This window comes from Procambarus clarkii, chromosome 29, assembly GCF_040958095.1.
Source record: "Procambarus clarkii isolate CNS0578487 chromosome 29, FALCON_Pclarkii_2.0, whole genome shotgun sequence".
NCBI lineage: Eukaryota > Metazoa > Arthropoda > Malacostraca > Decapoda > Cambaridae > Procambarus > Procambarus clarkii.
In genome coordinates, this window is record NC_091178.1 from 6,817,852 (window position 1) to 6,844,959 (window position 27,108).

At 41.2% G+C, this 27,108-nt stretch overlaps 1 protein-coding gene across 3 annotated transcripts in view; it reads left to right on the top strand.

Moving 5' to 3' along the window:
* The window catches only part of LOC123764984 (protein phosphatase 2 regulatory subunit tws), a 65,743-nt gene extending 39,171 nt beyond the window's left edge, over positions 1 to 26,572 (top strand). For all 3 annotated transcript variants that reach the window (XM_045753287.2, XM_045753290.2, XM_045753289.2), the window contains 8 exons: positions 5,568 to 5,733; positions 7,418 to 7,530; positions 9,651 to 9,821; positions 14,268 to 14,439; positions 14,760 to 14,929; positions 20,724 to 20,939; positions 21,518 to 21,698; positions 24,673 to 26,572. In XM_045753287.2, the coding sequence (XP_045609243.1) occupies positions 5,568 to 5,733; positions 7,418 to 7,530; positions 9,651 to 9,821; positions 14,268 to 14,439; positions 14,760 to 14,929; positions 20,724 to 20,939; positions 21,518 to 21,670 (1,161 nt within the window). In that variant the 3' untranslated portion in view covers positions 21,671 to 21,698; positions 24,673 to 26,572. The remainder of the gene's footprint in view (positions 1 to 5,567; positions 5,734 to 7,417; positions 7,531 to 9,650; positions 9,822 to 14,267; positions 14,440 to 14,759; positions 14,930 to 20,723; positions 20,940 to 21,517; positions 21,699 to 24,672) is intronic.
* The last annotated feature ends 536 nt before the right edge of the window (positions 26,573 to 27,108 follow it).

The following is a 27,108-nucleotide window of genomic DNA, read 5'->3' on the forward strand; positions in this document are numbered from 1 at the left end:
AAATACCTGTTCGACTCCTTGTCAGAGCCTGTGTTCCTTTTGGGTGATGGCATACTCTCTGGGGTGATGTTCTGACAAACACAATGGCTGCCTTCTTGAAGCGAGGCTTCAGAGAAGAAGCCTTGCTTCTTCTCTGTCTCTTCTGAATTCTGGTGAGCTGACTCATGCTGACTCCTGCACTCACACACTTTCCTGTCTTGATCTTTCTCTCTGCTCATCTTTTCTTTATTTGGACTTCATCTGGCAGGTTCTTGATGACCTACATAAGTGACCATTTCCCCCTATCCTTGACACCTTCTCTCTTTGCCCTCCCCTCTCCTTTCCTAGGTGAGTTTGCCAGGACTGATTGGAACCTCTTCACTTTGCGTGCTACTCTTTCCGGCCTCTCTGATCTGCCTCTCCCCCGAGCCACCTTCCTCTTTCATGACACTCTTTTTGTCTGCTGCCCTCTGCTCTGTTCCTCACTCTACCTCCAGGGGAGCATGGAAGTGCATTCCCTGGTGGAATGCAGACTGCTCAGCCTGTCTGCTGTAAGCGTGCAGCCTGGAAGAAACACCACCACTGTAGGACGCTCGTTTTTGTTTTGTTTTGGAGGGCAAGTGTGGTAGCCCGTGGGACCATACGTACAGCTAAACGTGGGGGTTGGAATTCTTTTGTTTCCATCATTTCGTCTGACACTCCTCTGCCCCTGATCTGGAAGAAGATCCGCAAGATAGCGGGTAAGTTTGTTCCAGATGTCTCGCCAGTCCTTCACCTTCGTGGTTCTATTGTGGCGGATCCGGTGTCAGTCGCGACCAAACTGAGTTCTCACTTTTCAACTGTAGCTCTGGCTCTCATCTTCCTCCTCTCCTTACTCGTAAGCACCTTTTTGAATCTTCTCCCTTGATTTTTGTACTTCTCTTCAACTTCCCTATAATGCTCCTTTCTCTCAAAATTCCAGTCTGCCCAGGCTCTCTGTGATTCTATGGGGGCGGGCTCAGGTGATAATCATTATGAGATGCTTCTCTATCTCCCTTCATGCACGTTTTAGTTTTTACTGAGTATTTATAATGTGTCTAGGAGTCGTTGTCAGTCCCTGAGGACTGGCTTGAGACGATTGTTCTTCTTATTCGGAAACCTGGTTCTCTAGGGGGTCATCCCCTACCGTCTCATTGCTCTCATGAGTTGCATCTGCAGACTTTTTGAGCGTATGGTCAATGTCCGTCTGATGTGGTTCTTGGAGTGCTATCACCACCTCTCTCCTTAATTTGGCTTTCGCAAGTGTCGCAGCACAACTGATGCCCTCGTGAGCTTGGAGGTCTATATTTGAACTGTGCTGCTTTTGCTGCGAAGACCTCTCGTGTTGCTGCTGTCCTTTTTGACTTTGAAAAGGTGTATGACACCACCTGGCAATATCATATTCTGTCCCAACTCCATTCTTTTGGTCTTCGTGGTAATCTCCCTCTCTTCCTCCAGAGCTTCCTCTCTCGTTGTTCATTTTGAGTTTGGCTTGGTACCACTCTCTCTGCCTCTTTTCGGCAATACGAAGGTGTGCCCCAAGGTAGTGTTCTGAGCACGAATTTTTTCCTGGTTGCCCTCAATGGTCTTCCTAACGTCTTCATGGCTGAACTTTATGCAGTTTTGTTTGCTCTTCATCAGCTGCTTTCTCATCGTAATTCTTCCTTTGTTGTTGTACAATAGTTGACTCTCTCAGTGCCCTCATGGCTCTGGAGTCCTTAATCCTGTCCATCCTGTGGTCGGCAAAATTCAATATTGGCAGTTTCTTATCTCTAGCAGATTTAAGACAGTAGAGTTTAGCTGGGTTCCCAGCCATATTGGTGTGTTTTTAAATTAGCATGCGGATGCTGCCGCTAAGGAAGCTATCTGCGCCTGTCCCCTCTCCCGTAAAGGTATTCCTTATTCCGACTTCTACCCAGTTATTCATATCCTCAATCCTTGCCCGTTGGCAGGGTTCTTGGTCTTCTGTTACTGGTAACAAGCTGCGTGCTCTTCAGGGTAGTGTGTCCCCATGACCTTCCTCCTACCACTGTAACCGGCGGTGGGAAACATCTCTGGCGAGGTTACATATTGGTCATACCATACAATACCATATTGGCCGTGCTTAACTCACGGGCACTTAATTGAGAGCCGCCCTGCTCCTTATTGTTCGAATTGCATTGTCCCTCTTACAGTCGTGCATATCCTTGTTGAATGTCCTGACTTCCAGGATGTACGTGCGTCTTGCTTCCCGACTGTCCCTCGCGGTCACCTGTCCCTCGTTGGTATCCTTGGTGAATCAGATGCCTTTGATGTTGTTCACCTTATGCGCTTTTGTTCTCGTATTGGCATCCTAAGTGATATTTAGCGCCTTTTGAATATCCCGCACTTTAGACAGTGCTACATAACATCCTCGGTTTGGTGCTTTCTTTTGATAATTACTTACTTGTAAACTAGTATTATTATTATTTCTGGGGGGCAACCCCTTCAGCTACCCAAAGCTATCCGGACTGATGTGTGTGTATTAGACCCTGACATCAGTCAAAGTGAATGGAGTTCTAGGACTAATGGGGACCACGAACCAGAACCTGGCCCCCTCAGAGAGGCACGAGGAGCAATGGCCTATAGAAATCCCTGTGTAGTTGGAACCATTCTATGTCTGCCATCGACTGGGTCAGGCACCCAGAGAGGTAGGTGCCCAAAAACAAGCCCTATCTGGTTAAAATGTTGCTACTGAAAGCCGAACTGTTGGCCAGAACTCCCCAAACGAAAAACAAGCAAACGAATATGACGTCACAATCGTCACTGCGCCGCTGTCTGACCAGCTCTCCCCCCTCCCCAGGAGGGGGGAAGGGGAGAGCCCCAGACCTCCGTCAGTCAGTTCCCAACCCGTCAGTTCTGTGGCTGATGTGAGACCTGGCAGTCGTGTAACTGGCTCCAGACTATTCAGTGCTGTGCCTTTTGGTGGTGGTGTGAGCCAGGAGTAATTTCACCAGTACTCGGGCTGCATGCGCCTAGAGTTACCTTCCCTAAGTGCCCTGTAAGTACTGCCCTTGGGGTTTGGGGTTATCTTCCACAAGTTGCTTGGGGGCTACCTCCGCTGTGATCTTTTACTGCTTTACTGTTTTTTACTGTTAGTCTTTTACTGCTCGGTAATTGCCTGCCCTTGGAGTCAGCTGGGGTGTTTCGTGCGCCTCTGTTTGCTTCTGGGTAGGTGGTGGTTTTGTCACTGGTAAGGGCGCAGGGTACTGTACTATGCAGCTCTTCTTCACCTGATATAAAGGCCGGCTCTGTTTCGCCTGGGTACGTTGTACTTGTATGGGGCTTTTAATTTGTTTTTGTTTTGTGCCTGGTGGAGGGTCTGCCCTTGGTGTTATTGCCACTTACATATATTGTATTCTTGGTGGTCCTCCACTAGGTTCCCTTGAGTGTACACGTCCCAGGGGTTCAGCTATTAGTTATTAGCTTGGTAGTTTGGGGTGTCAGTTAGCAGTACCTTGCCTGAGCTTCCCTTAGCAGAGCATCTAAAAGCCCTGGAAAACCCCACTGGGGCTCAGTGGTCCAATGGCAGTGTCCCCTGGGTCCCATCTCGCTTCATGCAAGTTTGAAGGTTGCTCTGTCCCCTTCTCTCAGGGTGACAATCACCTGTTTTGCCGCAGTCATGCTACCTGTTGGGTCGGTGACACCTTCGACCCAGAGTCCTGCGAGTGGTGTTGCTTGCTTGTTCTCCAAATTACTCAGTCCACTGACATTGATCTTAGGGTGCAGGCAGCTTCAGTGTTGCATGCACATTATAGGTTGCTGCAGTGCGCTAGGGTAGTTGCTCACCCAGTTGCCCCTCTTTTGGTTATAGGGGCCCAGACTTGAGGGTGTTAGTCGCTTCGATTTTGGTTTCGTCTCTGCCCCCAGGTCCTTTCCCTGTTGTTGTTCGTCCTGTTCCTTCCTTCCTTGCTTCCGGCTCTGAGGGTTTTGGAGTTAGGGGCAGGGTTTAGTTGGTGGTGAGACTCGGGCAGTTTTGGGGGATGCCCCTTCCGGTGTGATGACAGGCATTCGAGCCCGTTCCTCCAGCCGGTGCTTCTGGGTCTGACCAATGGGCCTCCTTCGGTTCAGCTTTTCCAGCGGCTTCTGCCTTTTCTTTTGAGGCAGGGGGTTTGAAGGACGACTCGGGGCCCAGGTCCTGATGTGGAGGATCCTGGGACGGGGGAGGGGTTGACTTGGGGGATTGGGCCCCATTTGAACCCGCTTGGGTTTTGGTCTACTTATGCGCCATCTGAGCTGTCCTGGACATGGTACTCTCTTTTCTATCTTCTTCTCGGTTTGTTGTGGCCCCTTTGGTTCAAGATTGTTTTGCAAAGGCTCTTTTCCTGTTGGCATTGGCATCTAGGGGTTGGGTTGGGGGATCTTTTTGCTCTCCTCTGGCGCAGGGGTTTCTGCTCTTTGGGCCCTGGTGACAGGTTTGTTCGTTTGCAGTCATCTCCTTCTTTTCTGGCGAAGAATGAGACTGCTGCTTTCCGGAGGGGTCCATGGTTTGTTGATGCTTGGTTGGTTCGGCTGAGGGTGCAACATGTGTTGTGTCCGGTTGCGGCTCTTCGTCGTTACCTGTGCAACACAGCCTCGGTGACAGGAGACGCACTTTGGGTTGACCCAGTTTCCTTCTTCCCTGTTTCAGGGCTACGGTCTTCCAGGTCGTCTGCAGGGTTATTTGGTCCAGCCAGCCTTTGGTCTATTCTCGTGCCCATGACGTTCATAAGTTTGCTGCTTTGGCTGCTGTCTTCAGTAAAATGTCTTGGGCTGACATTCGGGCACGGGCCTTTTGGAGGTCGAACAGGGTCCTAGCTGCTCTCTTGTCAACGTTCCTGGCTCTAGTTGCATTGAGTCGGCGGTTGCAGCCAGTTGTCTCGACTTGGAGTTGAGGAGTGAGTGGAGACCACCTCCCAGGTAAATTCTTCTTGGTTTTATCTTTGGTTAAGTAGCTCCGGGAAGCCAAAGAGGCTTCCCCAAAAAAACCAATGTTGAATGAAATGAGAAGCCATTTTCTGGGTGAGACCCGGAGGCTCCCCAGAAACCCTCCCCTCCCTCCGGTCAGCAGTTTTGTGAGTTTTTTCACATCCAGCATCAGAACTAATGGGTTGGATAGCCGGCCGGGGATCTGGGGCTCCCCCTTTTCCCTCCCAAGGAGGGGGGAGCTGCGCAGACAGCAGAGTGGTGACGGCTGTGACGCAGGCTCGTTTTTTTGTTTGGGGAGTTCTGTCCAACGTTTGGCTTTCAGTAGCAATATTTTAACCAGATACGGTTTGTTTTAGGGCGCCTACCTTTCTGGGTGCCTGACCTGCTCGATGGCAGTCATAGAATGCGTCCAACCACAAGGGGGTTTCTACAGGCCATTGCTCCTCGTGCCTCTGAGGGGGCCAGGTTCTGGCTCATGGTCCTCATTAGGCCTAGAATTCCATTAGCTTTGATGCCAGGGTCTAGTATATTCATATCAGCCCAGAAGCTCCAGAGAGCATCCGGGTCTCATCCAGAAAATGGAGTTTCATTACATTCAACGCTGGTTTTTTGCACCCTTTAAAAATGTTAATGTTTATCAACAGTCTAAAAACTGCCATCCCCGGCGTGGCGAGTACAACGTCTACAGCACCTTCCAGAGTCATGAACCAGAGTTTGATTATCTTAAATCTTTAGAAATTGAAGAGAAAATCAACAAAATTAGATGGCTCAAGAGGAAAAACCCAGCACACTTTTTACTCTCTACTAATGGTAAGTTGGGTAGCTTTGTACTTGTTAATTTTCTTATACATTACTATAGTAAGGAACTCTGTATTAAAGTTAGATACTCTACATATGTTTATGTAACCAGTACATTGATTTGTACGGAATGACAGTGCATTCAGCACTGTCATTAAATCAGCTGATTTAATGAGTCACTGATAAATCACTGATTTAATGAGTCACTGATAAATCACTGATTTAATGAGTGATAGTCCAGTAGATAAATACTACCTATGCAAAATTTGTTTGCTATGATATATGCCAAGGATTAGAGATGCTGGTTGGTAGTAGGGTATAAAATTGCAACCAATAGTCAAACTTTTTAACACTTACGCTCACCCCGCGCGCCATCCCTCGACAGGGCGATATGGGCCCCAGCGTGTCACAGAAGCGCGCGTTAATTCCGAAAAGTGTATACTCTCTTCAACTTTGTCACCTCAATTCTCCTTCTATGAGATTAAATTTGGTATCATTGTGTTCGCAATAAAATTCTCTACAGCACTAAATGCATATAAACTCCAAAAGCCCGGCTAATTACCCGCAGCAAACAGAGAAAGTGCGAACGAGTTACCCGGGAGCGCGCAAACGGGATAAAATGTTTTCACTATTTTCACTCTGGTCACCTCAATTTTTGTCCTAGGTCTTTCATTTTGGTCTCAATGGGTTCGTAATAAAATTCTCTAGAGGAACATTAGCATATAAAAAAAAAAAACTGGTCACGCTCCAACCGCCGACGAGTTGAAGACGGGCCACGAGTTAGCCGTGAGTGAGCGCTCAGAGGCCTTCCTGCTACACTCCCAATTCCCACCCTTTTCAAGCCTTTCTTTCGGAATTTTCTTCCTGGAAAGGCCTTGTTCATGATTACTATCCATCGTGGAGTAAGCGTAGATAGTTTCTAAAGCCGCAGTAAGAAATATAGCCACGGGAAATAGCCGAAATGTTCACACGTTTGAGATGCGAGGGGAGGCGACATTGGTCACAACAGTGGAGCAAAGACAATGGGCCCACGGCGTGTGCCAAGCCGCCTGAGGGCCACGAGGCTCAACAAAGAAAATGGGAAGACATCGGCGCACATTTTAAAACCAGTCCCAAAAAAATCGGATAAAAACCTGATTTTTGGCGAAATTTTAAAGTGGATGACGGATGACGCAATGCTGCGTCATCCCCGAGCGAAAGTGTTAAGCAAAAGTAAACAGAAAAGTTTTCAGAATCTGTGTAGGTGTGGGGATTTTTTTTTTTTTTTTTTACTCTTGAGATGTACCCTTATCTTGCGATGATTTCGGGGCTTAACGTCCCCATAGCCCAATCCCCGACCAGGCCTCCTGGTTGCTGGACTAGTCAACCAGGCTGTTGTATGAGAAATAAAAAGTCTAAAGTAACAAGGAATCTTTCCATCTTAGATGTTTTATCATATTTGCAGACATTTTTTGAGTTTGTGTGCCTAATTTAATGCTGGACCTAGACTTTGTTAAATTTACTAATGTTTTATTCAGTAAAGCTTCTGAAGTGCTTGTTTTTACAAATATTAGCTTTGAATTAATTACAGTAGTGTAATTTTTTGCCATTTGTCCAACCTGATGGAATTTTGCACTTAACAAATCACTCTCCTAGTACACCATCCTTGATATATCCTGCCTTTGTTTTCATTAAAATATTTTTATGCTTCTTACAGATAAAACAATAAAATTATGGAAGGTGTCAGAACGAGATAAACGAGCAGAAGGTTACAATTTGCGTGACGAGTCCGGCCAAATCAGGGACCCAACTTCACTAACTTCTTTAAGGGTAACCATACACCTTCAGCAGCTTTTAAACTGACATGTATATATAAGTTATGAAAATTTTACGAAACTACTACAGCCTACTTATTGTAATAAGTAGGTTGAAGTCATCTTTCCAGCTCCACAAAAGTGGTAAATAGGATAGTTAGGATAATTAGAGGCCTTAATAAGAGCTTAGTATTTATGGTATTTTGTTTTTCTTCAATAATTGACTATTTCAGTTTTTATCTTTATTGATTATGATATGCTTTGGATTGGCTGCTGGCGACATTTATGGCAACTTGTCAATGGGAGGAAGTCTGTTCATATCTTCTGCCTCCCCCACACACACACACGACATAAGTTTAGTTTTGTTTATTATTTTTACATAATTAACTAATTATTTCATTATTTTTATTTATGAGTTAGCCAGGGTTATTTAGTTTACCACGTGTTGATTCCTAAGATCAGTGTCTCTGCCGTCCAGCCTATGAGAAGGTATCTTGGTTGATGGTCTGGTCACAAATGAAATAAACCGAGTCACTGTGGCATTAATGGTCTGTGCATTAGTGACTTCATATAAATTAGATTAATTGTGTATGTACAAATACTCCATGTCATGTAATAATCATGTTTCAAATATACCTTATATAAATAAATATTATTATTATTCTGGAGTGTTTATCGGCTGCTCCCTAGGGTAAGATCTGCTCTGCCTATTATATGACCAGATCATGCAAGTTAGGCACGAACCAGGAGTCCCTGCAGAGTCATAGGGGCTAGGGAGTCACTGATACTCAGTCCAGGCCAGAATGCTTAAAAAGGCCTTGGCATTACAGGTTACTGCCAAAGGAGTGTTTACTCTGCCACTTGGCCTGCTTGACCACCTAAGCTGACTAGCACCAATGCACATGTCTCAAGTTTTTTGTCCTGAGCACCTCGAATACATCTTGATGCAAAAAACTGACGAGAACAGATAATATAGGATATTCTTTTCCAAGTTAAACGGCATGATTGGCATAGGTATGAAGAGTTTCAATGAAAATTATTGGAATTGAAATGAAGGCAGGAAATGTCCAGTCATCAGATGATAGCTGCCGGACATCGGCTACAGACTAAAGTTGTTCATTCAAACTTGTCCTCAGTGAGGAGGTACCCTAGAGGTAATCACTTCAAAACCACTATGTAACTAGTGCTATTATCAACATCCTATCCAGGTTAGGTTAGGTTTTCTTACGTTTGGTTGCATTTATACATTGTATTTATTCTCAAACGTGAAATGTGAAATTCAAAAAACCTATTTGAGTATCCCCCTAGAATTTCATTTACAAAAATCTAATTCTTCAAGACACTTCCAAAAAAAAAATGATTTAAGCTTTTAATATTTTAAACCAACAATTTATAATGCAGTAAAGTTATAACTTGAGACTTCTCTGTTTAGGACAAAGATTTACTTGTCAATTTACAAGTAGATTATTGGCATCATAATGTGTTATCAGACCATCACAAATATCTAGATAACTATCTACTTGGTGTGACAATGGGGTTGGTGTCTCCTGGTAATCACTACCCCTGAGGATGGGCTCTCTCTATTCATATGATGGAATTCATTACTAAAGAATTAAATTTGTGCTTTTAATGTATTATCACAATGAATGCTCTTGAGCAGTGGTTCCCAACCATTGGGTCGTGACCCCCTTCCCCTTTCAGGTCTTTTGAGTAATAGAAAATTGGGCATTCCCAAAAGATGGGAACAACTGCTCTTGAGCATGACTTCACGATATTTTTTATTTTAAAACCAGTATTTTAAATTTAAATATGCACCATAGTACAGTACTATAACACTGTAATATTATTACATTATGTAGAATAAACATTGTTTATATAAATTATATTACATATTTTCAGTATTATAACTACAACTCAGATTTGATCGTGATAGAGATTGTTCATAATAACAAAATGTAATGGTAACCATTTCTGAAGATAAATAGTGAACAGTATCACTAACCTGGCTGAAGGTGCAAACTGAGAACACATGTTATTTATGTTAGAAAATTATGATTTGGCTTTTGTTGGAAGTTTTCTTGAATATCAAGCAGTGCACTTTTAATTACAAATTAGTAAAAATGTGTGTGTTTGCAGGTGCCTGTATTAAAACCAATGGAACTTATGGTAGAAGCCTCACCTAGGAGAATTTTTGCCAATGCACATACATACCACATCAATTCTATTTCAATTAATTCAGACCAGGAAACATACTTGTCAGCAGATGACCTCCGAATCAATCTATGGCACATGGAAGTCACAGATCAGGTAAGCCATCAATTATATAGTTGTATCTAACTTTAGCCATCCTTGCTGTGTACCCATCTGATCCTACCCCCATGAGAGTAGCAAATGTAAGTGCCTATTACATTTGCTTTTAGCATATGATTTACCTCTGTTTTCTGTATTCTCATGTACTAGTCATACATAACTAAACCTGCTTCATATATTGCTGCTTAAACATGCTATGATCAATAATGAAAATAAAAGTTTTTAATTTATTAAATAATTGATTTTATAATAAGAATACAGTAATTGCAATTGGTGATTTGTGTGGTGGCTGCCCCCAGTCCACCTTTTCATATTTAATGTTTGCTGTCGATTCTTATCTTTTCTGGGCACCTTAACTACTTATTTCTGAGATATTATTCTCTCTGCTACTGCAGATACTGCCAAAAATATACCACAGGTCACCCAGTAATCTATGCTATGCTGTGTACTGTAGATCCTTTGTTGGTACAAAAAAATTATCCTAATAAAGTTTTATATATATTATTTGCACTGTCTCTAAGAGGTAGACAGTGCCCTAAAATGACAGTTCCTGTCTTTTCTGATAATTCCCAATCTGATAAGAATCACATTTGGAAGTTTCCCTTGTACCGGTCAGGGCATTCACTACTATTATTAAGGCACATCTACGTTTGTTTCCGTGGTGTAGAATTAAGTGTGGACGCAACCATTCCTTAATGAGACTGTTACATCCACGCAAGACAACATCCCCTCACTATTTTGTGTGTAAAATTAAGCACAGTTTTCTTTGAAAGCTTCCTTAATCAGTAGCAAGTATTTTCTGGCAAGTACCTGCAGTAGATGGCAGGTTATATCCAGGTCAACAATGGATATGTGGAAAACATCAAAGGGAAGCTGAACTGCCATGCCATTGATTTGAGGTTAACGCCACAGAACTTGTCCCAACGAAAAAGCGTTGGGACAGCGTAAAGACACTTGTATTTAACAATTAGTTTATTCATAAAACTTAATGCTAATGTGACGGTAAAGCGTTGGTGTTCGGCTGTTTCAAAAGCTAGGGGCAGGGCCTCGTCACATTAAAGAAAAAAAAAGAGAAAAAGCTGGAACTTTCGTCTGTGGTAAGGTAATGGGAAGACACACAAAACACAAGTAAATTTAACAATGAAATTTTAATTACGTTAGAAAAACAAGACATGAATAAAATTAAGCATAAAATATACAAGGCAAGTCAACAGACAAAATAATATTAATAATCACTGGCAAATGAAAAGTTACGTTAAGACAAGTGAGTTATAGCAAAATAAATAATAATAATAATGGAATATTGGCTTCGAGCTGCCACCTCCCTTAGCACACGAAAGCCAAGGCTTAGTCTACTAGCGAGAGATGTCAACTGCAAGGAGCACTGGGATATTCTGACTACTCTGGGCCACTGCAGCCCAGACATCAACTTGTGGCGGAGGGCAGGTGCGACGGGACACCAGCCAATCAGCGACAGGCAGGCAATGGACAAGCAGTTTGCCGGTTTACGGTGGCGGTGGCTAGCAGGTGTGCCGGTGTGCTGGATACGTTTTGCTCTCTGGGCAAAACGTTTTGGAGATACTTGCTGGCCGTATCTTCTATATTATCTGTTGTTGTTACGTACTTTGAAGGGAAGAGCAGGCTCAATCTCTCTTGAAAGAGATTATCGTCACACTAACAATACATGGCAAGAATAATCTGACGTTACGTTAATGTCTGTCGTAGTGCTTGACAAGGCTAGGCTAGCCGGAATAACTGCTTCCGGTTCGGACTGCTCGCGGTATTGCTGACCCTGTCTACTCTTAACAATAGTGGGCAACCACTCCAGACGCAATGGCAACTTGAGACTAGCAAGTAGCAATAACATACAATGAAAAGACAACGGCCCACATTGGTGCCAGATGAGATCCGTGACCAGCGTGGGGTGGTTGATGACTGAATAACAACTGACAGACCTGTCACTGAGATGAGTCTTCCGTGCAATACTCAATTGATTACGTTACTTTACTCTGTAAATATAATTACGTTATTATGTCACCAAGACATGCAATCAAAACAATGACACTGAAATTAACAATGACTTACGGGTAATTAGCAGTCCCTGAGTAATTGTTCAAGGATCTGTCACAGCTTGACAGCTCACTTAATTCATGAAGAATTTACATTATAGCTTGGCGTCAATACCGCTTAACCAACATCAATCAGTCAATACGATTAATAATCACCACGTATTAAATCAATTGATAATCAATCACGTTAAATTAACACTTTCATGCCCACGGCACGTCCACGCACGGCACTACACTGACGTCTCAAGAACAAAGAACACTGGAGTTACAATGCCAACTCAAGAATGATTGAACACAAGTATACTGACGTCTCTAGAATGAATGAACAGAAGGTATACTGACGTCTCGAGATACTGAACACAAGGGATACTGACGTCTCAAGTTACTGAACTCAGTTACACTGCCATCTTGAGATAGTGAACGCAAGTTACACTGACATCTCGAGATACTGAACACAAAGTTACTGTACGAGGTCACAGAAACCACTAAAATATTAATAACCAACACAACACACTGACACTCGTGTCAATAAAACAACAATAGCACAACACACTGACACACATGTGTCAACAATGTAATATACTCTTACTTGTACTTACAGCATGTCCCCTGGAAATATAAAGGAATGGCATGAAAATGGGTTAACATACAGTGATGGTATATATTGAAACCACACTAAACACAAGAAAACGCAGTAAAATACACCCGTCACAGAGACAACTAAATGTGTAAAACTGAATGTGTAAGATGACAATCACACTTAAGATCTGGCTACAGTATTCACACAAAGGCCTTTACCTATCGTACTTCCTCGGGGAGTCGAACTCGGTCCCGTAGGGAAACTAGTGAGAACGAACACCGGATGGCTGAAATAAATTCAACACAAGGAATTTGCACAAAACAAGATACAGAGAAATAGTATTTAAGTACTTGCGTTAATTTATACTGGTAAGACATCCACTCATAAACAGTCACACTCACTACCCCAGTTGTTGATTGAAGCACAAGCCAGGGATGACGGAGTGAGATAGAGGTTGAGGTGGGACACTGCGCTCAGAGGCAGCGAATGAGGCGTGGCTGGATAGCGAGGCAAGGCACGAGGTGCAGCAAGCGAGGCTGGGCGCTGGCCCTACCCTGCGGCTGGAGCGGCAGGCGTGATGGCCACGTGCGTGCAACACTAAGGTCGAGAATGGCTCAACTCTTCCACCAATAACTGGGAGGATGCGTGCTCACTTATAACCACCGGTTTTATGCACAAGTATGATATATTGCTGAAGGCTGAATGAATGCATGCTGGAATATATGTATGTATATATATGTATCTAGGGGCGCCTTGTGAGAGGCACCTGGGGAGAACAATGGCATGAACGTGAAAAATTAACAGACAACGCTTCCCACAGTAAGGAAGATTTACACACGATATTCACTCAAACACAATAGAATCGCTTCCTGATTCTTATTTCTCAGTTACTGAGCAATAAAATGACGGATTGCTCTCGGTGAAGCCGATGTTTTGCGATCACTTTGTACAGTCCAGTTGTGTCTGCTAGGTGACACACGTGACGGCTGAGACTCCACGTATCTTCTTAATATTTCTACCAATAACGGCGCCCAGTCACTGCAGGATTCTGCGACTGCAGCGTGGGGTGGCGTAGGGTCAAGTTAGGCTGGCTGGAAGTTTTAATGGATGGCAGGAACCAAGGTCTTGGCCAGAACCTGATCTCCCACGTTGTGACAGCACAGCTCTCAAACACAAAATGCCCGCCTCGGGCGGGTATCTTACGCCAGCGGCGTTTTGGCGCGAGAATCCAGACAGCAGCTCCTTTGGTGACAGGCGCTCGACTAATCAGCGTCTGGGAGGCCTAGAGCTAGACGTGCCGTTACCAATGAGAGGGAAGCCGGCAGGTGACGCCGATGATGTCACGTCACCGGCGAGGGGAACCGTTGGGTACTTAAGTGGGTCCCTCTACCCTTCTCTCTCTCTGTTGCCATGGCAAAGTTACAGAATTCGGGGAAAACCCGTAACTATTCACTGAGACTACCTACGACAACGAGAGTTACTTCATTGGAATGCTGAAGGCATTTCCTTTCAAAAGAAATGTAATTTCGCCCCTCTATCTCCACTGTCAAGATAGACACTTTTGTGTACAACCTGTGCACATCTCCGAAATTTTCTGAGGCAAAATACCATTTTCTTCTACTACCCAATAGATGTAAGCTAGCTGAGAAGTGGGTCAAAATCCAAATTCTCACGTTTACCACCACATTCTCTCTCCACGTCTGTATGTCTGAGCTGCTTCAGTGCTTCATCCTTGACTCGTCCATCCTCCATCCTAGATTTTTAATGCAGTAATTGTAATTTCATTTTTTCCAGTCCTTCAACATTGTGGACATCAAACCAACAAACATGGAAGAGCTGACGGAAGTGATTACTGCAGCAGAGTTCCACCCCCATGATTGCAATGTGTTTGTTTACTCCAGCAGTAAGGGAACTATTCGGCTGTGTGACATGCGCCAAGCTGCTCTCTGTGATAGCCACTCTAAGTGTAAGTTTATCTGCTTTACTCTTCAGTTTTGTTTCATTATTATTGATTAGTTGTAATTCATCTATTACTTTTAAACATCAGAGTTAAATAATTTATCTGCTTTTCCTGAGACAAAATAGTTGCATTATTATTTTATGAAATGCTAAAATTTATATAAAATATCCAATTAGTGCTCAATAAAATTTTCAGCTTTGCATCATGTGTTTATTGAAAATACAATTTTGTCTATACCATAAGTTATGACATAATTTTCTATATATTGATACATATTTGAAATTATTACACCTTGATAGTATTAAGTATTATTTGCTTTTTTTCAGTGTTTGAAGAACCTGAAGATCCTACAAATCGTAGCTTTTTCAGTGAAATTATCTCCTCCATTAGTGATGTAAAGTTTTCAAATAGTGGTCGCTACATGATTTCACGGGACTATCTCTCGGTCAAAGTATGGGATCTACACATGGAAACCAAGCCAATAGAAACTTATCCAGTAAGATACTTGTTCATTTTTTTGTTAAAAATAGTTTCAAATGTGTGATGATGTGATGACTCTTTGTGCTCATGATCTTCAAAGCTGCTTGTAGTGCACAGATGCCAACCTTACAGCTAATGGACCAAACATGGTATTGACTCTGGAGTAATTTGACAGTCCATCCTCCTGTTTAGATAGTACTTATAGTAACAATGCGAACCATCGCACATATATCAATGTAATGGACAATTAGAAAGTACAATTTGGTACTATTGAATTTGAACAAACCGGAAAAGGTTTTGTATTTGTTGCTAATAAAACCTAAATAAACCTAAACATCCTAAGCCTAATATACACTACCCAAGGCCTTGTATAGTTCATATACGTGCTCTACTAAATTTAGGAATGCTTAGTTTTTAGCCGGGTTTTTTTCTGGACTTGAATAGTATCAATTTCTACTTTCTAGTTGTCCATTACGTCAATATTTGGATGATGGTCCACATAGTTACAAAATTTACTATCTAAACAGGAGGATGGATTGAATTTGAAGGAAATTAAGAGTGCACATAATCGAGACAATAATAGATTTTGAATTTTTTATTATATTATTATGCAGTGTGACTTATTATATGGTTCCCTTTTTTATGAATTCTTGGGTTAACCGGAAAGAAAAATATCCAGGGCTTCCTTCTCATTTACTTAAATACTGTCCCAGCTCACTAAAGAGGATCATAAGGAGCAGACCTCAATCAAAATCACAGAGGTTTGAGTTACCCGATTCTTTATGGAGCTTCCTACATATTTACAACTAATTTTTACCCTAAATCAGTAATACACCAAAGGTACAAAATTAAAAAAAATTTAAATAAAAATAATAATATACACTTGTATAAATAAAAATTACAAAACTATAAGTAAGGGTATGCCATTGTGTATAGCAATGTGAGGGAGGGAGGGAGGGTGGAAGGAAGGGTGCTTGGGGGTAGAAGGTAGGGTGGCAGGAAAAAGGGGGTGTGAGGGGACGGTGGCTCCAGTGTGGTGAGGGTTCTCGGTGGTATGAGGGAGGGTGGCGATGGGGGGTTGGCTTGATGGTGTGAGGGAGGGTGGCTGGTTGCATGTGCAAGAGAGGTAAAAGTTGTAACAGATCAGAGCAGAAGAAAGCTCTTGTCGTCAGTTGGATAACAATAGTAGTGATCGTCTAATGAACTAAAGTGGGAGATGGTCGCAAGGGTAGATGGACTCACAGCCAGGACCGGCAGTTGAGACTTGGCCAGGGCTCAGTCAAGGCTCATGATTCAGGGTACAGAGGACCACTTGGTTTGCGAACCCCTTTGGGACGAGACCCGTCAATTATCGTGTGAGTTCGTAAACAAGGAATGGAGGAAAATAAACAAACTAGAAATGTGGGAAAAAATAATCGAGAAATGCGAGAAGAAAATATACTGGGAAAAATAGACAGGTTCATAGGATAAATGTGACGGGATTTTCTTTGTACTCACCAATAAGAGAAGTCCTGATCCACTTATGTTGATGATCGATGTTGATGAAGCATAATTATTTACATGGAAGAGGTGGTGGTGGATGTTGATGGTGTTGTGTTGACTGGGCCAACATGTGATAAGTCAGATGCAGGCGAGGCAATGCCAGCTTTCTTGCAAACCTTTGCAAAAGACTTTAATTTAATTGACATTTCAAACTCACTGTTACTCATGTCCATAAATGCCAGAATGCCTTCAAAATGTTGCTGAACTTTTTCCATATTTAATTTTTCCTTTAACGTTTTTTCATACTCTTCCTCGCCATCTTCTTCATTGCACTCTTCTGGCTTTTTTGTTGCTCATACTAATTCTATAATTTCATCATCAGTCATGTTTTGATTAAATGAACAAATCCACAAGAGCCGTGATGAGGGTTCTAACCTACGTCCAGGATGATTCCAGATGTGCCTTAGTCTGGGGCAACCCTTGTGGATTTGTTCATTAGATGTATCACTCTATTGTGATTTCTGTGTGCATGTTTTGATTGTTTGGGGCTTCATCAAAATTTATCCACTTATTTATCTCATCATCTACTGTTTCAGTCACCAGTTCTTCTCTCAGTTCGGGGGACTTAATCCCCTTGACATAGGCTAGGAGTTCCTCTTTTAATTTTTTCCTCTCGCTAACTTTCTTTGCAGCAAATCCTTCAAAATCTGCCTCATCTTCCTCGGGAAACAGACGTGACGTGGGCCAAAGTTTTTTCCAACCATTTCTTAGTGTTGTTTGCTGTACCTCATTCCATGCACTAGCAATAATCCAGATAGCCGACTTTATTGTGAAGACTTTATAACAGTCCTTAATTATTCCTAGCTGATTATTATGACATCTGGCAAACATCCTCTTGTAGTGGTGTTTAAGGTTCTTAATTATCCCTTGATCCATGGATTGTTGGATCAGTGAAATTGTATTGGGTTGTAAGATGATTTCAATGACATTGCCATTTACTAGCTCATCACCTCGTGGGTGCTTTGAACTATTATCTAGCAGCAGCACAACTTTGCTGTTTTGCGGGAGGCCAAAACTTTTCATGTGCTGCTTTACCTCGGATACAAAGTTCTTGTATGTTCACTCTGCAAATATTACTCGAGACATCCATGCACTTGACTGGTCCTTATTAATCACAGAGAGGCACCTAGCTGACTTTAAAGCCCTGGGGTTTTGACTAATTCCAATCACATGTAATTTCAATTTGTGCATGCCAGCTGCATTTGCACAGCACAACAAAGACATTCTCTGTTCTGTTTATAACCACCTGAAGGATTGTCCTCACCACTATGAGCCATCGTATGTGTGGGTAGCGTGCCAGTACAAACTTGTCACGTATTCGTCAGATGCCAGTACTCGTCAACATTATAAATTTGCTCTGGAGATAAATTTTGTTCCTGCACCATCTCTGCAAATTTACTTGAATACTCATCAGCACCAATAGTGTCAGCAGATTGTCTTTCACCATGTACTTTAATGAACCTAATGACATGGCGGTTTTTAAAGCTTCTGAGCCATCTGTCACTGTACACACTTCGAGTAATTTTCATTGCTTGGCGAAATTTACGTGCCTTTTCCACGAGCAGCCAGCCTGCCATTGGCTTCTTAGTCACCTCACGCCTCTGTTTGTACCACTCCCACACTGCATTATCAACACTCTACTTTTTGCTTTACTTACTAACTTTCTCTTTTGTATTGCTTTTCAACTTTCACTTCTAGAGAAATGGTAAAAGATGATAGGTTTAGCCTTAAGATCAAAAACGGTACTTTTGCTAATGCCATATTCTGCGCACGTGACACTTCTCGGGACACTGCTCTCCACCTTCTTAATTATTTTAACTTCTCAAATGTCATCGCTGACCTCTTTTACGTAACCCGCATGTTGATGCTTTTACTGACACAATGTGTGCATTTGGAGCCGACATGGTGCATGGATGTTCCTTGATTGTGCAGATATGTAAAACAAAGTCACGGAATGAGCACTCCAGCCTCATGACAAATCAAAACAATGGGAACAATAGGCGGAAATCTGTGACGTCACAGGGTAGAAGGCACTCTATAGTGGTGGTGCCCGACATGGTCAGTGGGCAAACTAGACCATCTCCCACCTGCCACCCCGGGCCGGTGCGATGCTTGGCGGACCACTTCCTCACCCGAACATGGTTTGTGTAATGTAACCCCAACCCCGGCCGGCGCGAGGCTTGGTGGACCATTTCCTCATCCGAACTTAACCCCAATTGGGAAACTTGAACTTTCGGATAACTTAAGTTCGCAAACCAAGTAGTCCTCTGTACCACTAACAGTAGCAATTCATTGCATGTCTGCAGAGTAATTTTTCTTCGCTATAGTTTGATAAGCCTTCTAATTACTAGGCGTCTTTGTTATTATTTATACAATATGTAATTTTAAATGTGTACAGTATACTTTAGTACAAAGAGAATGTTTCAGTAATAGTATTGTAGAGTAATATAACAAAATCGATGAGCATACAACCCCCTTTGTCTCTTGGATTATACCCCAATGGCCATCAAGGAATTCAACAGAAGACTTCGGCACATCCAATGTAAGTACAAAGTACAAACTTAATTGTTATGAACGTGCACATGTGCAGTATTACAAAGGCGTTGTGAGTAAATATTTCGGTTTGCTACATATATATATTGGTGCATTTTCATTAAAAGACCACATATGTCAAAATGCAGTACGTATCAAAATTGTTACACAATCTCCTTTTGGTAATCCAGGATTTCAGTTTTTCCAGGTAATTGGTGTCATATTGTAACATAGCCTCTATAGCTGAGTAAATATGAAAGACTGGTTAGTTTTACATATTGTATAGCGAGTTATTTGGTATTGATTAGAGCACTTTCTGTTAAGGTTTGACCCTCGATGTGCAGTCATGATGATGATCATCTTGGACACTGCCATTATTGCCATTGGTCAATATCGGTATTATTGCCCAGTTTATATTCTAGTGATGTTAATAAGATTATAATAAATCTGTATGAATATAATGGAGTAAACCAAGACCCATGAACAAATTCTGGAATAGTTTTGTAATTTCTTACTATGTGATAAGGTTACCGTGTACTAGGGGCTTGAGGGTTTTTGTAAAATTACAATTTGGTCCCTCACCCCCTTTTTTTTTAATCCATGCCAGGATGACATTCACAGACATAATCACAGATAAGTGATTCTTATCACTTTGAGGATAATTCCTTTGAGCTCTTCCAGGAACAGATTTTTTTTTTTAATTAGGTGTACATATTAAATGTTGCCTTACGTACAATATTCAATAACTTTTTGCCAATCATTTGTACATAACTTGAATTAATTCAATACAAACACTGCATTGTGTGAACTAATCAGGGAAACAATGAACATAAAACTATCAAGATAAACATGAATCTCCTCCACTTATACCCCTGTCAGCACCTCTCATATGAGGCATCAAAAGACAGTGATCTCTGCTTCTTGTCACAGCTGATGAAATCAGAAGATGTAGATCTTTCAGACCTGGCCTTAAGTAAATCCTCGGTGCATTAGCTCTGGTACCATAGACTGCCACAAAACTACCAGGTCTACTGAACATCAGGACCAGAATCTGGTTTACTCATAGTGGCAAGAGGAGCATAGGGATCCAAGATTTGCCACGGCACACATTATGCTTTGTCTTGTGGCACTATTTACATGTTGCTCGTCTCAGGCTGTTGCTCTTTCTGTTCATCTTGGTGCTTTCTTCGAATGCTAGGGTTTCTCGGGTCATCTCTCCAGTGGTTCAGTTTGGCAATACTGCTGGGTATCCAAGTGTGCAAGCATGCAGCTACTATATTATTACTTTCAACTGTTCACCCAGCAGTAATTGGATACTTGGGTGTTAACCGATTGGAGGGTTATGTTCCAGGGAGGACTAGTGGGCAAGGCTTCACATGAGCTATGGAAAGGGAAAGCTCTTGGCCTGCTAACAGAAATTAGAGGTAATTTTTTCCTGTGCCTACCTGTGTAAAGAGTGAGAGGGGGGGGGGGGATCTTGCACTTACCTCAGGTTCAGTTCCTTGGGTTTCAGCCCTCTAACCTTATTAGTCAGCTTTCAGTGTTTGATGATTAAAATATTTTCCAGTTTATCTTCACCCAAAGATGGGGGGTTTACCTCCCTCAGGCACTGTTGGGAGCATTACTGGGGAGCTACTGAGGACCATCCCAGAAATCAGGTGCTGAATACAATGAAATGCTCCTATTTGGGCAGCCTTTTCTCATGATTGTATTAATTTTTTTCTTTCCCTTCACAGGTACATGAATATCTTCGCTCGAAGCTGTGCTCATTATATGAGAATGATTGTATATTTGATAAATTTGAATGCTGCTGGAGTGGGAATGATTCTGCTATCATGACGGGCTCGTACAATAACTTCTTCCGCATGTTTGATAGAACATCCAAACGAGATGTCACTCTAGAGGCCTCAAGGGAAACAGCTAAACCTAGATATTTACTAAAACCAAGAAAGGTATGTTTAGGAATTGTATATTCAAATAATTTTCATATTTTTTAAATATTCAAATTAGATACAGTCATGGGTTCTGTGGAACCTCTGAAAAAATAATGGATTAAATAAAAATTTTGCTCATTAAAATCTAAAAAAAATTGTGTATTGTAGTGACTGTTAGTACAGTAATGTGTTTGTATAGTGTAGACGAGATAATGTTGTAATTTTTGCCGTGTTGTGAAATGTTGAAGGTGGAGATAGGGTCAATTTAAAATTGAACATTAAATGTGCCTGTTATATTTGAATTTGTACACTCTTTTGTGCGAATATTAAATGTACAATAATTTTTTTTTTGTAATACTGTATAAGAGTTCTTAAAAAGTTATCTTTTAAGTATAAAATATGGGATATAAACCATTATTTAAGTAATGTAAAAACTGTAAGTTTAAAGAAATGATTTTGATTTGTAAAGTATGATTAAGATAAGAATACAGAAACTTTTTATATAGTAATGAGTAATTTATGGTGCTCTTTAGTTGGAAGAAATCAAATTATTTTAAGATGTTATGAGGAGATTTAAGATTCATATTGTTTTGTAGGTGTGCACTGCAGGTAAGAGAAAGAAGGATGAGATAAGTGTAGACTGCCTTGATTTCAATAAGAAGATTCTCCACACGGCCTGGCACCCACATGAAAATATTATAGCTGTTGCTGCAACTAACAACCTTTACATATTCCAAGACAAATTTTAACGATCCTCTTCTGATGACTAGAGCTTAGGTAAGTTATGGCATATTTTCTGTAATTAGTTCTGGAGGGTGGTGCTCATTTTTCTGTTGAATATTAACACTTCTCTAACTGTTCAGCGTTAAGTGAATTGTTTACTCAAAATTGTTTGTTTGTTTGCAAACATATTTTGGGGATTAGAACATTGATTTTAGTGTGAAAATGTTTTGAAATTAACTTCTTTGAGTATAGCCACAACGTGATTTCTATTACCGATGTTATCTGTACAGGTGCTGTTCAATTAATTAACAATATAGCATAACAGATTTCTACAGTACACAACTGTTTGGAGTTAGAAATTTTACATGTAAAGATACCCAAATGATTGATTTGTAATTCTGTGGAAAGGGGGGAAAGGGGTTGCCACATGCACATTGTGTATTGAATTACTTTCCCTTACCAAAATTCTGGCCTTGTGTGTGGACATAATTTTCCAACAGTTGCTAGAGGCTGATACACAGTATTACCTTCAAAAGATCACACATGCTTTAGATAAAGTTCAATGCAGGGGGACAAAATTTACCCCAGGATCAAGTCAACTCTAATACAGCATACCAGGAAATGTTTAGGGTATCAGCATTAACAATACAACAAACCAAACATGACAGCTGATCTTTTCAAGACCTTTAAAATACCAAACAAATTTGAACATATTAATTCAGATCACTTTCTTAAAAGATTCAGTGTAACTCATACAATGGGGCAACAGTTTTAAATTCAACAGGTTTTTTCACCTATAGGGTAACAAGTCATGGAATCACTTACTGGTAAGCCCTGTCAGATTTGTTTGCTTTTTTTCTTTAGACACCCAGGCCTCCTCTGCAGGTGCGTCATCGTGTGTTAGCTTGGAGAAGTTCCGAGTGGGCCCTTCCCAGAAATCAAGCATTGAATGTAATGAAACACTGTTTTCTAGTGGGTTATATAATAGCTTCCCGTCCCCCATTGTTCCCTTTGTTGGGTTGCTTGCGAGCGAGTCTGGGGCTCTCGGTCAGTGAAGTGGCTGAGATCCCAAGTGACCTGAGTTGCCACCTAGTGGCAGTCATGTACATCACAGTTTGGGTGTTTATACTGCAAGAAGCCTTGTTACCTGAAGGTACCTAATTTTGTTCGATGGCTTGTTTTCTTGCACTTGGGTCTATGGGGCTTGGTGAATCCTTGTAAGATTTGGCCGAGCTGCACTCACCTTGGAAAGTGGGTGTGGGCCTTGCCAAAAAATGATGTTTTATTATTCAATTCTTGATTTTTTTGTAAGTGTATTCAAGTTATTTATATATTTCTGTAGAAAGAAGAAAACAATTATGGTACTTGCATGTTGTTTATTCAGTCAAGTGTTAAAAGCAAATCTAATTGTAAGCAGATTCGACTGTGTTTTCGCGTGACAGTAGGGCTAACGTGTGGAGGGTTGGATCCTACTTGTTATTTTTTTTTTATTTTTTTTATTATCCCTCCTTGTGGAGGGATCTACCCACTTGCTGTTATTTTTTCTAAGATTTAAGATTGTTAAAATGTGTTCCCTGATCACGGGGAAAAAATAATAAAAATAATCATAGGCGACATATTTTGGCCGCAATAGGGCGAGGAAGTCTAACAATGACAGTCTCTGTGGTGTAGTGGTAAGACACACGCCTGGTGTTCTGCGAGCACTTTGTCATGGGTTCGTATCCTGGCCGGGGAGGATTTACTGGGCGCAAATCCTTAACTGTAGCCTCTGTTTAACGCAACAGTAAAATGTATACTTGGTTGTAACAACGATTCTTCACGGCGGGGATTGTATTCCAGGGACCTGCCCGAAACGCTACGCGTACTAGTGGCTGTACAAGAATGTAACAACTCTTGTATATATCTCTCTCTCAAACAAGATTCAGACTGGCCCCAGACAAGATATGCGTCCGGGGCCAGTCTCCTCCTCCAGAGTCGTAAGGCAGGAATTAACACAAAGATATTATTACTTAATTATTTTAATGTCTGATTTTTTATTATTAATATTATTCAATGGTGTGTAGTGTGATATATTTATATAATAAAATGTGTGAACCATTGATATACTCAAAAATACTGTGTACCTATTAGTGATTCAATTACGTTCATAAAATAACAACAAAATATTTTGCTTTTATTAAACTATATACTATACACAGGTTATATTTACATTTGTGTTCATCAAAACGAACCACTAAATTAGTATGGTGAATCCAGAAAATAAGAGTAGCCACCAGCCAGCTGACACCACCTCCCTCTCTCACCAAGATTCCCAACTCCCACTGTACTACGCACATCACTAATTCTCGCCACAATGCTGCTATTATCAGAACGCTGGTTGCTAAATCCTGTAAATGGATATTTTTTCACAAGTTTATTTTGTAAAGGAACATAAGAAGTCATTTCAAGATTCTTAGATTGACCAAACAATGGCAGTGTATTGTGGCTAGCGCTGTGAACATCTTGAACAGCAGTGTGTTCACTGATTTTTGAACAGTCGTTTTATCAGTCAGGCTCTTCTGTAATACTATCGTCGTTAAATAATAGCAGTTGCATATATATTTTGACATTTTTTGGTGATGCTGTGGGCACAAGCTGAACAGTAGTGCTGTTAGTTCGTGCCACATGCACCAGTCTTGGTTGCTCACTCAGTACCAGTACTAGGGCCTTCACACCTGGGAATGTTACCCACAATTTTTTTTTTTTTTTTTTTTTTAATGACGTCTGTTTACTAGAGCCCTGAGGAAGCTGATGTGAACGTCATATACCTGCGGGACATTTAAATCTTACGTGGTACTTTAAAATGCATATATATGATGTGCACTGGGCAGGTAGTTAGAACAAAATTCGCATATACTGTATACAATTTGCGCTGTTTAAGCGCAAATAAGGTCTTGCAAGATTTCTGTTCTTTGCCTAAATAACTTAGATGGTAATGTGTGCATGAGAACAATTAATTTAACCCTTCATAATTTAATTTGCTTTGCAGGCCCTCCAGTTGGTGGATGTTTTGGGCAGTGTCATATGGTGGTGTAGATGGAAGGGTCCTCGTGTGTGGCCTCTGCACCTTGTGTATGGCGTGTCCATAAAGTTGACATCTGCTACTTAAAGCCACACAACTCATGCCGACCACTTATCTTGGCATCCCCCAGATCACATTGTGGCTCTTGTGTCTTGGGTTGTTTCCAAGTGAGTGGTGGTCCCAAGTGCCATGAGCCAGTGGCAACCTATTGCCCAGGGCTATTGCGCCCATTCGTCAGTGCTGCCATCCCATAGGACATGTCCAGCAGCCTTCCCAGCAGCTGATTCCTGGATAATTGTGATTCCTGGAAAAAACAAACATGTGGGTGCCCTACCCTTGTGATCATTTATCTGTGTTTCACCCTCAGATCATCTGTTGAGAAGTGTTGACATTAGTTGCCTTCTCTCAAGGCTATTAAAACATAATTTAAGAAGAATAATGGCTGACTAGGTGAATCCAGTGATGAATGGATAGAAGTTTGCCATGTTATTATCAATAGATTAGTGGCTTAAAATTAAAAGATATGGACTGCAGAGCCCAAATTTCTTTCTCTGATGCCTGGCTTTCTGATGAATTTGAATGTATCTTGTTCCCAAATCGAGCTGTGACCAGTAACATGAATTACTTAGAGAATGGGACATGATAGAACAAGCCTTGCGGATAGATATGGTTTAGTTTCTGCTTGTGCAAACATGGGCACAAAACTAATCCTTACTGGAGTGAGGACTGTGCTGCCATGCCCTGTGCTCTGTGACAGTGAGTAGCATGAATGTTTCACAGGATTAAGTTGATGCGCTCATCGCTTCTACAAGATCACCTCTGGCTGCCAGAAATGCGACGTGATTACCAATATTGAACTTTAGTTGGTGCGTTTCAGTAAGACTATTTTCTTAAATAATATTAAAATAGAAAATGAGACTTTATTGAATGTTCTCCCAAGGTTCACGATGGGTATTCTTGGCGTAAATATCTAGTGTGTGGCACACGGCCGCACAAAAGTTTCCTCTTCACCTAGCCTTTCTATCATTTTTTTTCTTTTTCCATTTTGACATAAAAAAATTGTTGAAAAGATAATTATTTCAAGTGTTTATGGTCTCAAACTGCTGTATACTTTTTTAATTAGTTCAGTGTAATAAATTATATTTCAATAGGCAAGCTGTGTTTTTATGAAATTAAATTTAGGAGTGAAAATGTTTCCATAATTTTCATTGGTTCTTCAAGGTTGTGGAAGAATTGCTATGTATTAACTGCTTTTATGTAATTTGTCCACAAGTCTTTAGTCGAGTCGATACAGTTTGATTCTATAAAGTGGGTGATAAAAATACTCTTGTCCAGTTTTGGATTCATTGTTTGTGATCAAATAAGTTAAATCATACAATGTGATAAAAAGTGCTGATCTGTCAGTTATGTAAGGGATGCTCTGCCTTTTATTTTTTTTAAATATATAATAAAAATTTTAGGAATGCTTGTTGAACTAATGTTTAATCATGGCTGGGAAACACCTTTTCTATATAGAAATGCTTTGATTCACCATGTGTTCAAGTAATTCAGTGTATTAAAACACTGAAAACTATGACTGGCAAATTTTGCCTCCATGTTTTGTGGGTCATTTGAACTTGGGGTGCCATCAGACAAAATATATAAATGACTATTTAATAATGTGATTTCCTCCAGTAAACCTGCCGTCACATTATAGTACTTTATATTAACACCAGTACTGTATTTTTTCATCTGTTACTGGTACATACAAAATTGTCTACAAATGAGTATGCAGACCAGGGGTTTGTCAAATGTTATTGTGAAGAAACAATCACAAGTGTTAAGTAGTTTCCCAGAAACAATTGAAAAATAACTAATATCAACATGAGTTGTATCTTTTTCATTTTTTCCTCATTGAAGCTGCACATAACTTGAATGGAATACTGTATTGAGCTGTGAGCAGTATTGATAAGAGGTTCTGTGTAGACCTTGAGGTTATCTTGAGATGATTTCGGGGCTTTTTAGTGTCCCCGCGGCCCGGTCCTCGACCAGGCCTCCAACCCTAGGAAGCAGCCTGTGACAGCTGACTTAACACCCAGGTACCTATTTAACTGCTAGGTAACAGGGGCATAGGGTGAAAGAAACTCTGCCCATTGTTTCTCGCCAGCCCCTGGGATCAAACCCAAGACCACAAGTCCAGCGTGCTATCCGCTCGGTCGACTGGCTCCCTATTCCAAGTATAGTAAATTGTGACTTCTGATTGATCTGGTCATTGTTGATAATTCCTAGAATCACCACCAGGTATTTGAATAAATGTAATTTTCTCTAAAAGTACTGAAATTTCAGAGAAATTATTTTGCCAAGATAATATAGTTAACTACTCTACAACATAAGAGACCAAAAGAAGTAATGCAATAGTGCACT